The sequence below is a fragment of the Arachis hypogaea genome, chromosome 8 (assembly GCF_003086295.3).
Source record: "Arachis hypogaea cultivar Tifrunner chromosome 8, arahy.Tifrunner.gnm2.J5K5, whole genome shotgun sequence".
Taxonomy (NCBI): domain Eukaryota; kingdom Viridiplantae; phylum Streptophyta; class Magnoliopsida; order Fabales; family Fabaceae; genus Arachis; species Arachis hypogaea.
In genome coordinates, this window is record NC_092043.1 from 286792 (window position 1) to 298432 (window position 11641).

Sequence of the window (11641 nt, forward strand, 5' to 3'; positions counted from 1 at the left end):
ATTATCAAGAATTGATACTGTACGAAGATGTAACAAATATGAAAAGAAAGGATTTGGATCTTCTAAAGTTGTACTGTCATTTTAGAACAAAAAGTATATCATTAATTACTATTAAATTAAGATAATAAAACTAACAAATAATAAATATTACAAATTTAAAAGTGATTAAAATATTATTTTACTACTTTTCTAACATTATTATTTTAGAGAATTTTTTTTCGAAGGAAGCAAGGAGGAAGACAGAAAAAGCTTACAGGCTCTCAAGTGAACACTTGCATTTGTATAACAAACTTGAAAATATATTTTCGTGAAATCGATCATTTATTATCAATTACAAGTTTATAACCTTACAATGAAAACAGCTTCAGCTATGAAGTAATCACTTGCACTCCTAATAAGCACAATATATATATCCCATTGAGACTGTAAAAGAACCTTTCCTCGGGTCTGAGTAATTACTAGTTAGAGTGCACCGAGCATATTGAACTGCGTCCATGCTTCCTGTATTGCAAGTTTTTAACAAATGCGCTTAGTGATCGGGTTTTAGTAAAAACATGTTCAATGAATACCCGTCAACTGAATTTAAGAATAATGATGTCTATTAAATACTTTGTAATAAGTTTAAAATAATTTCCAGCACTGATAACGTAATGTTCAATCAAATAAAATACTGTGATAACCTGTTATGCTATGAACTTCTTGGGTTCGTTGTCCCTACCAAGTACTTGGACGCTTTTTTATTTAAATAAAATAAATTAATTATTTACTCAAATAAAATGATTTACAGAATTTTTACTAAATTTATAATTAGATTTTTATACTTTTTTAATTAAATTTTTATATTATTTTAAATTTTATAATTAGGTCATTTTCATGTCAACAAATATTAAAATTAACAGAATATTTCTTCTAAAAAATATGGATAAAAAATTTACTTAAGTTCTTAAATGTGGATACATTCAATTAGCAGAGAGATATTCAGTTAACTTTAATATTTTTTTTACACTAAAAAAACTTAATTACAAAATTAAAAATAATATAAAACTCAATTAAAAGAAAAAAGAGTATAAGAATTTAATTGCAAATTTTGTAAAATTATAAGACTTAACAAAATAATTAAACCTTACATGAATGAAAGAGACACGCAATATGTATGACCAACAAATAATAAGCAAGATTTTAGACAATACCCATGAAATAGATAACATGATATATATCAATCCAACTAAGTAGCTACAAATATAGGTTTACCTGTAAGATGTCAAAAACTTTTTCTGCAATGTATTTTTGATGTGAAGCAGCACCCTTTTGCTGCAATTTATCTGGATGTAGACAAAGTAAAGCTCTTTGATAAGCTCTTTTCACCGCATTTCCTTCAATTATATCGACAAGAGGCACAGGCTTCCAGCCACACTCCGGCCAAAGCACCTTTAATTATACAAATCGATGTCAGTTTAGTAAAAGTGAATTTTATCTATCAACCTCAAGGAAATAACCTTTAAAAATGGAATTAGACACATCAAAATGTTTTTATCTTTGTTGACAAGAAAGAAGAACGGCAAGGAGTACAGAACTCCATTTTTCCTTACTAATTGTAACGTCGATAGTAGCGAGCGTATGTTTGCTTCCTTCCCTTTAGACCATTGTTGTATCTTCTTGTCAATGACCTACATTGTATACAGAAATATGTATACACATAATATTGACAACCTTGAAAAAAAGAAAGCATGATAGTTGGTACAAATTACTTGGATTGCTTTGTTATCTTGGCTTTTTAAATCATCATTCTCATCTTCTGCTAGTACTTGTATCTGTAATATTCAATTCAGGAGCATATTCACAGAAAGTTCCTAAAACGCAAGTAATTTAAACATAAGATTGGAATTTAGCTCAGCAATTGAATACCGTGAAATTCCCATGGAAGGATCCATCCTTATCTCCAATAACAGTAAATGAAATATCTGGCGTTGCTGGTAACAAAATCAAGTTGTTTTGTCACAATATTTAATCATCAAGTATATAAAGCATGTCTATAATCTATATAGATTTTAACATTGATTAGTATAAAAAGCTCTACAACAATAAGGAAGTGTCACGGTCATTTCATATTTTAACAAAGTCTCTTCAGCTGATTAACAGCTTATGCTAGTTCTTTTAAAAGGTGACACCCTATTATTCATTGAATTTGTAAAAAGTAAACACAACTGCATATTGGAATGGATGCAGACCACAGAGAAAAGCACAATTTTTGTTACAGCACCATGCTTAACAGAAACTTAGGAGGGATGCAATGTGGAAATAACAAATGACCATAGAAGCATGTTTAAACTAGAATATGCTCGATGCCCTGTAAATGTTTCCTATTGTTACATGCAGGCTACGCACATAATCTTTGTTAGAGCAGTCATATTACACTAGAATTCAGAAAATTAAGCTGTACCTGATGCTGAGATATCATCCTGCTGAGACAAATTATTAGAAGACCCATTGGAGGACTCTACCCTGGAACTTTCTTTCTTGGACTGTTCGGAATACTCGTCCGCCTAAATAAGATTGAGCAACCGTAAGCATCTTAATTGTTGTAAAGCTAGGATAACATGAACTTGACACTGAAGAATAGTCATAACTATTGACAGCTTCTTATAATATGAATTTTTCTTTTCTATCCATCTTATTCATTAGTTCTTACTGCTTACACTTACTCCGTTCTTTGTCCTCAAAGCATCTCTTTGCTTGTATAAAGAACCCTCAGATTTGGGTTCAACTCTGGGTTTTGTTGCAGCTTCTTGATTGAATATTCGGACAAATTCTTTGACCTTTCCTTTAATGCGGTCTTTCCCCATATTCTCACCAAAGTTCAAGGAACCAGGGGATGCAGCTTTGCTATGCTCTACAGCTTTCACAGAAACAGTCGTTTCTTCTCGTTTATTTGGATTCACGTTATCAAAATTAGACAACTCTTTTGTGATTTTCATCTTACTTTCATCTTGTCTCTCCCTTCGAGTGATCTCATTATAATCTGATATATGAAATTGAGAACATTATAATGGAGTCATAAAGTAGTATACTTGCACACACAGAGAAGTGGATGGTGAATATGGCTTTACCTTGTTTCGCTATTGCATTACTTTCATTTAACAGTGAACGTAATGTTTTGGTCTCAAGCTTCTGATTTCCACTTGCTGCTTCTTTTTTTCCAGAGAAGGTTTTCTCACTCGCAGAATGAGTAGATGAGATAGGACTACCAGGATCATCTTTAGTTACAGTTTGAGAGCTGCTCATCGTCTCTGATTGAGCTTTGGAAGAAGCTCTTTGTTCTGTGATTCGAATAGAATCTGCCCCATTTTGAATAGTTGTACGAGAATTTGATCCATCTTGTCTTGTGCTTCTCGATAACAAGGAGGCTTTGTATGATGCAGGACTATCATTTTGTGTGGTAATCTCACTGGCCACACATTCCTTGGCGCTTGAGCTTCTTTCAAATTTAAGCTTATCTTTTCTCTCTGTCCTAAGAGGCATAACCATTGGCACCCCTTTACTTGCCCATTTGTATATTGAGAAATGAAATTGGCCATTACTGTTAGATTGGTCTTGTTTCATGTTACTTTCTATATCTGAAAACTCTTTCGATAGAAGACTCTGCCGATAAGCGGGTTTTGAAGCATTCTTTGGATCCTCCTTGTGCTTGGTTGGTGGGGTTGAAAATCTTGAAAGATGAGAATCTGAAGAGCCTACTCCATCCGAAGCACCAAAACCATCATTTAAGTTGTTAAGTGGGTTCCTACGTCTGGTAGAGTAACCAAATGTTGGAAGGTCCATCCCTTTTGACAATTTGGCAGGAAGACTGGTTGGTCAGTGGAAAGTGACGGGAGTTAGAAACTTAGCATCAGTCACAATAGGAGATGAGCAAGTCATTTAGTTCACAACTTAGAAGCTGATAAGTAAACAATGCATGAAGCAGTCCCAAATGAATAAAACTAGCAATGGCTATCGATCTGCAATTTTCTTTCAATCATTATGAATCTAATGAATTTGATTCACTAAAATGTTGAACACTAAAAATCGATGGTTTAATACATATTGTCATATAGTAGTCTACTATTTGAACGTATCAAGTAAGGTAACATTCGGGCCCGTTTTTGTCCTCTTGTAAAAACTTGAACCCTAACTTATCTTTGTGTGTATCTGTCCTATCTCTATTCACTCTTATAATTTTTAAAATTTAATAAATAATATTATATTTTAAAATTTATATAACTATCATCACATATATAATATAAAATAAAATAAAAAATTAATAATAATATAATATTATTAATTATTTTATATATATTATATATTATATATAATTATATGGGTCGGGTAATTACCCCACTTGGACCGGAGAGGGGGAGAGTGGGTACCGCGCGTCCGGGTAACGATGCCATCCTATCCCCCACAGTCAGTTTAAAAATTCAAAGCACAGATATCCTCACACACAATAAACGATTATAACAGTGTTTCTAATTCGAAATTGCTTACTGAAGGAGAGACTCAAATAGGGAACAATAGTGATGATTAATTAATCCATAATTTGGATTCAATTTTATGAGTTTGTTAAAAATCATCAATAATCCGCACGAGAAGGATAGGTTAATGAGGAAAACCTGAAGTTCGAAGGTAGAGAAGAGGAGAGAGGGTCAGCAAGGGAAGGGCTCAAAACTCTGCTGGGGAAAGGGCTCTGACTCTGATCCCTATTCCTGATCGGAGACTCATCGCCTCTGAATATATCATCGTAGAAGTCACTGTTCTTGTTTGAATAACGCCTCCGATTCACGAAATCTTCCCCTCCAAACACCGGTCTCTCCCGCTCCGGACGCCACGCACACGAACTTGGAACCTCGCCTTCTTCTCCTTCTCCTTCTTGACTCAAATCCTGCAACCTGCTGTAGCTGAGGCTATGCCGAATCTCGCTGTTAATGGAAGACCGCCGTGGCGGCCCTCCGAACACATCGTTGAAATCCACATCGGAGTTTCTGCTTGGCGTGCTTGGACTCGTGTAGAAAGCGCTTTCCCCTTGTTGTGAAGAATAAGAAGAGGAGTAAAACCTCTCCATTAATTATTATTAATAATTAATAATAACTGTCAACTAATTCAGGATTAAAAAATGGCGGGAAAACGTGGAACGCAGCGGAGGGCAATCGAAAGTTTGTTTTGAACTGTAACTGCCTCTGCCTGCTATGAATCAGAGACACAGAGGAGAACAGGCACGAATTCTGAAAGGGAAGTAACTACCACAATACGACAGAGAAGGTGCGCCGAAGACCAATTGCCATTGGCAAGCCACAAGATATGAGTGACTTGGGATAATACTTTAAAGGATAGAAACAAAACTATAAAACAGTGATGCTGATAACTCGACCACTCTACTCCATGCTTTTTTGAAGAAATCTTTTCCCTCAATTCTTCTTTGGGATACTAATTAAATCCCCTCTCGCTTAAAATTTTCAATACGGCCACCACACCCTCTGCCACTTCTCTGATTTTGTCTCTTCCTATCATATTTTTGGCCATTCAAGAGTTGGCATTAGGAATAGGAACCGATGTCACAAGAGAAAAATATGAAATTTTGGCCCCACGTAGCACTCTTCATATCATTTTTTTTTTTGTTATATATTTATGCATTCATTTTCACTGGTTCAAAGTTTCTTATTTTCAATAATTTTTCAGTAATTCAGATTTTCCGTAACCTCCGATATACGTAGACGAAACGCATCCATCACGGGATTCCTGATTAGGCACGAAGATCAGGGGCCCATGCAATACCAGAACATATGGTTCGGGAAAAGAGCCAATCGTGCCAGAGAAAAATCGATAATAAATTCGCAACAAGCGCCAAACTATTGCAAAGGCTCATTCATTACTCAAGGAACCTGAACTCTCATTTACATTATTTCAATTTGAATGCTTGTCAGTTGTCACACTTTCCTGCTCAGTGCCAAAACCAACAACCAAGCAAAACAACATCCAACTTAAGAGGCTGGTTGCTTACAAACAAAATTTGGACGGTCAAAACTTTAAATTCGGACCTACATTTCTGAATTGGTTGTCACTAACATCATTTTCTGGAGGGTAACAATGTTAAACCTTTTATTTATAATAATCACATATGCTGCATGGTGCGCATGAGGACAAAAAGAGTATGTACAAGAGAACTGGATTGGATTTTAGGCATCTTCAGAGCCGGTAATATATGAAACGATAACTGTTGTGTCGTCAAGCTTGCCACCATAGTAACGGAGCCCAGCATCTTGAGCAGCAGTTGAAAAAGGCGTCTGCCGGTCTTTGTCCTGTGCCCGTTGGCGTGCCAGTGCAGCTATTTTCTGAGCTGTTGCCTGAGGGCTTAAGCCAGCTCTTTTGGCATGAACCACCACTGCCGTGATATCATTATTGTACAAGTTGTCAAACAACCCATCCGTACCAGCGACTATGACATCACCAAGAGCAACACGAATCGTGAAAACCTGACGTGAACAAGGCAATCCACATAAGCATCCAACAAGAAGCATAGATAAACAAATTTTCAAGAAGATTAACTAGTTTATTGACTATGGCAATGGTGAACTACTTAAGGATATGGATGCCAATCGCATGTTATAGAGGGGAATAATTGAGACACAAAACATAAAAACTGTCTGAAAAGAATTAGATAACCACCAAAAGTTTTAATGGCTTGTTATAATGAATGCAAGTAATATGCTAGCATTAACAAGATCATACTTAAATGGTAGTAAGCTTTGTCTGCATTTCCCCAGCTTTCTTAAAGACACAGTACCAGGATTTACCATATCTTTCAATGTCCTACAGCCTACAGTAAACTTCCATCTAAAGTAGACTACTTTAACCGGTGGTGTTTATGCTGCAAGTTACTTTGTCAAATTTCACATCTCACTTGCAGCTGATCGGAGATAACATATCTAAAGAGCACATCATAATAATCTAATATGATAATTGACTGTGGGACTACATTGAACAGAGAGTAAATCAACAGAACTACTATAGGACTTAAAGAAACCACTAAAATCAATACATCCTGTAAATAAAGGGATTAAAAACTTGATTAGAGATTAAACAAATCAAATACGACACATAAAGTATTATAAGGTTTAATTATTTTGTTAGTCCTTATAATTTCACTAAATTTATAATTAGATCCTTATATTTTTTTTCTCTTTCAATTGGGTCCATACACTTTTTAATTTTATAATTAGGTCCTTACTAGTATAAAGAATGTTAAGAGTTAACGGAATATTTCTCAGCAAATTGAAGGTATCCATAATTAATAACCTAATTAGATCATTAACTACATGTTTTTGGGGAGGAATATTTCATTAATTTTAACGTTCACATAAAGGAGCTAATTACAAAGTTAAAAGCAATGTAAGGACCCAGTTGAAAAGGAAAAAAGTATAAGGATCTAATTGCAAATTTGGTAAAACTATAAGGACCAACATGATAATTAAATCTTATTATAAATTCAACAAACAACACAAGCTGTCAATAAATCTTTTTTCTAAAATTTAAACAAAATCACAATAAAACACAAACACATACACACAAGGAAATGAAACCATGAAGGAATCGTATGCACTGCAAAAGGTGTACAGGGCCACTAGCAAAATCATGTGATATTCGTCACTAACAGAAATTAAAAGATTTTATTAACTAATGCAGTAACATTCTCTTACAATCCTGTGCATCTTACCTGACCAGAACTAGGTAAATCGCCATTATTTCCACTTTCCAGCTGATAAGTGAAATTAAAATTATGTTGCTGCACCGGGGACCGAAATACAGTGCACCCATCACGGATCACCATAAAACCACTGTCTCCCAAGTTAATAGCATGAAGCCACTGCAGTATCATGAGTAAAGAAAATTGTCAAAAATAAAATGATGTACCAGAACTGATTATTTATAACATAATGTCACTAGAAACCGTGAAAATTATACTGAGACCAAATATATCACTAACTAGTTTTGTAGGAAATTGTACCATTCAGTCACAAACACAAATGAATCCCAAAAGGAGGGAAAAGGCATCAAAGGAGTCAGAAAACTGATATACGTAGAAATATAATGTGTAATGTCAGAGCTATTGCTATTAGTGTGTCAACATGTTTAAAATTTAAAACACAATAAAGTTTGAGGGGACTAGAGCCATTATAAATTTATAACTATTGGATATTTGGATTAGTGTTGTGTTAAGCATGTACTTGAACTATACCATTTTAATATATTATCACTGAAGGAACAATATTATCAGTTCATCATACAAAGGTGGTAACCTGATCAGTAAGTGTGATAATGCATGCTGTGGAGGAACCCTTAGCTTTTGTACTTAAGTATGCTTTTTCCAACACCCTTGCTGGGTCAATTGAACCTTTGGACTCCCCCGAAATAGCAGCCACTGAATTGGACATGAGCTCACGAGAATACTGTCCAGCATCAACACCATGATCGGCCCAGCCGCCAACACCATCTGCCAGTCCTATAGCTTGTGCCTCAGAGCATATAAAATGAGCATCTTCTCCCCCGGTTTTTTCCTTATCAGGATGGGGTAAGTAGCATGATCCAGATGCTAATTTAAGGGTTTTACCTAAAGGAGCTTTCCTGCAATTATCGTCCAACCATATTGTAAAGCAATGAGACTGGAATTCCACTGTAAATTTTAATTGCCAAGTACTAACGCTAAAATTGAGTCATCCTAAAATATTTGCTTCTCAAAATACAAGTATTCAGAGTTCTTATGTTGAATATATATCTTCATTCTTCAATCTGTTTTAAAATGTACTTAAATAAAATACACTTTTGTTACCAGTACAATCACAAACAAACGGGGAAAAAGTAACTAATTTTCCTTGACACCGAAAAAGGGGAAAAGAGGGTGTGCGACACAGGGGAGGGGAGAGGGGAGAGAAAGCTTCACCGTGATATTTAAATAATTGATTTGAATGTAGAAAATTCTTTTCTATTTTTTGGATACGTTTCAATTGAAGGGAGAGAGAACATACGGTTTAGATGAATTAGAAGAATTTGTTGAGTTCTCTTTACAAGCACAAGTGTCACGACGTACACCATGAGCAGGCCCTGAAATAGCGCATGATGATGATCCATGCAAATCTCTAGATGGCAACTCTGTGCAGAGGTAAGAAGTGTGCAAGGTCCTTGCAGCAATAAGATAGCTATAAATTGTACGATTTTCGGGTTGCCAAGAGCTTTTCATGCCCACTTTTCTACCATTCTCCAAACCTGTCCTCAAACACAGATTACTCACAACCTTTCTTGACAGTGAATGGCGACGATACCTCAAAGTTAACTTATTATCAGAGCATTCACTGATTGCAGCTGCAGATAAGCGAGAAGTGAGAGCAGAATCAGTAGACACTGTGGGACATGGTGTGGCAATTACAGACAATGTTCTTCTCTGTCTAACTAAATAGGTACAAGCTTCGAAGTTTACAGGGTGACAAAACTTGGTAGTACTAAACAACAACTTCCCTTGTGCAATCAGAACACCGAAAACAACAGAACTTATGGTTCCACCACCTATTCCTACATTTGAACTTTGAATTGCAGTGCCCAATCTTGAAAAGTACACGAGTGGCATTTTTTTTTCACAAACAATAATTTGGCTTATTCAACTCTATGGAACACAACACCAATATTTGCAACAGACAACAAAGGTCAAAAACCGCATTGTTCATTCAAATAAATCAGAGGAAGAACCGATGGCAGAGAAATCAAACGAGATTCAAAATGAAACGACTTACAGCTGATGCTGATCAGAGAAGAAAGGTAGCGAAGGAAAACCCTAACCAGAAAATTCCTAGGAGAATCGAAACACAACGGAAGAAGGTTGGTGCATAATTAAATTAAATGATAATAAAGAAATTGGGTGGTAGCTGATCCTTTCGGTGTCTCCTCTTTATAAATGTTCCCGCTACAGCGATCAGCATTGTTAGATGCCAATGACCGGAAAGAAAGGAATAGAAACGAGGGAAAAAAAAAAAAAACCATGTATTCTTCCGGGTTCAAACAGTACCGAATCTCATCATTGGGAACAAATGACCTTTGGTCACTGGGTTGCCAATTAACACTCTCTTTGGTACGTTTTTATTTTCTGTTTTTATTTTTAATAATTTTTATTTTTATTTTTTATAAAATTTAAAAAATAAAAAATATTAAAAAAATAAAAAATAAAAATATACTCTAAATTTTTATTAATTTTTACTATTAAATTTTTTTTATCTCCAAAAATAAATCTAAAACCTAATTTTTAATGCATTTATTATGATTAATTTTTAAATTGGTCAAAAAATTTTACTTTTTAATTTATTCTCTAAAATTTTAATTTACCAAATTTAATCTCCAAAATTTACATTCATAACTTATATTATTTTATTAATTTTTTTTGTTAATAACATGATAATGTGGTATGCTAATATAGACTATCAATTATCATGTATCAGAATATTATTTATCAATATGTAATAGAGTGAGGATGAATCAGTTAAAAACACGTGAATACGTGACATATCAACGTAGATGATGATGTTACGTGACAAAACATAGTTTGTTCACATGTCGCTTTGGTGCCACATGTCATAAAATTTAATCTCCAAAATTTACATTCATGACTTATATTGGTTTCTTAATTATTTTTTTTTTAATAACATGATAATGTGGTATGCTAATGTAGACTGTCAGTGTCACGTATTAGAATATTATTCATCAATATGTAATAGAGTGAGGATGAATCAATTAAAAATACGTGAATACGTGACATATCAACATAGATGATGGTGTTACGTGACAAAACATAGTTTGTTCACATGTCGCTTTGGTGCCACATGTCATAAAAATATTGAAAAATTAGTGCCAAATACCATTAAGAGATTTTAATGAATAAAAGGGACCAATAATGTCAACATTACTAAGAAAGACAAAATAGATATTATATCAATCTCGATTGCCCCTTATCAAATGTCGCCATTGGAAATGGTTGAATTCAAAACTCAGCTGGAAGAATTGATGAGTAAAAAGTTCATTCGACTAAGTGTTTATTCGTGGGGAGCACCGGTGTTACTGGTAAAAAAAATGATGAAAGTATGCATCTGTGTGTAGATTACCGGCAATTAAACAAAGTTATAGTAAAAAAAAAATATCCACTGTCAAGAATCGATGACCTGATGGACCAATTGCAGGGAGCTGGAGTATTTTTCTAAAATTGACTTGAGGTCTGGTTATCACCAGATAAAAGTAAGAGACAAAGACATTTTGAAAATCGCTTTTAGAACCTACTATGGCCACTATGAATACACGGTAATGTCATTTGGGTTAACCAATTCCCTGACGGTGTTCATGGATTACATGAATTGGATCTTCCATTCTTTGTTGGACAAATTCATTGTCATCTTCATTGATGACATCCTAATCTATTCCCAAACCGAGGAATAACACGCGGAATGCTTGCGAATCGTGCTACAAATTCTGAAGGAAAGAAAGTTGTATGCTAAACTCTCTAAATACAAATTTTGGAAGAATGAGGTAAATTTCTAGGACATGTAGTGAGTCAGCAAAGAATAGCTGTGGATCCTGC

The 11641-nt window shown here is 34.6% G+C and overlaps 2 protein-coding genes across 5 annotated transcripts; both read right to left on the reverse strand.

Annotated features, from left to right (window-relative positions):
- Window positions 1–277: 277 nt before the first annotated feature.
- Window positions 278–5710, reverse strand: LOC112705532 (J domain-containing protein required for chloroplast accumulation response 1). 4 transcript variants are annotated; one of them, XM_025756372.3, is made up of 9 exons: window positions 4647–5710; window positions 3108–3844; window positions 2703–3019; window positions 2441–2543; window positions 1906–1970; window positions 1749–1811; window positions 1590–1667; window positions 1252–1428; window positions 278–501 (listed from the first exon to the last, which is right to left on the reverse strand). In XM_025756372.3, the coding sequence occupies exons 1-9, from the start codon at window positions 5093–5095 to the stop codon at window positions 463–465; spliced, it is 2028 nt and encodes a 675-aa protein (XP_025612157.1). In that variant the 5' UTR covers window positions 5096–5710; the 3' UTR covers window positions 278–462. The 4 variants fall into 4 exon arrangements, with proteins under 4 accessions (XP_025612157.1, XP_025612156.1, XP_072056414.1 ...); XM_025756371.3 differs by having other exon boundaries at window positions 2697–3019; XM_072200313.1 differs by lacking the exon at window positions 1749–1811.
- A 189-nt stretch (window positions 5711–5899) lies between these two features.
- Window positions 5900–10123, reverse strand: LOC112705533 (probable protein phosphatase 2C 55). The gene is made up of 4 exons (XM_025756373.3): window positions 9054–10123; window positions 8328–8652; window positions 7745–7894; window positions 5900–6503 (listed from the first exon to the last, which is right to left on the reverse strand). The coding sequence occupies exons 1-4, from the start codon at window positions 9647–9649 to the stop codon at window positions 6207–6209; spliced, it is 1368 nt and encodes a 455-aa protein (XP_025612158.1). The 5' UTR covers window positions 9650–10123; the 3' UTR covers window positions 5900–6206.
- Window positions 10124–11641: the final 1518 nt, after the last annotated feature.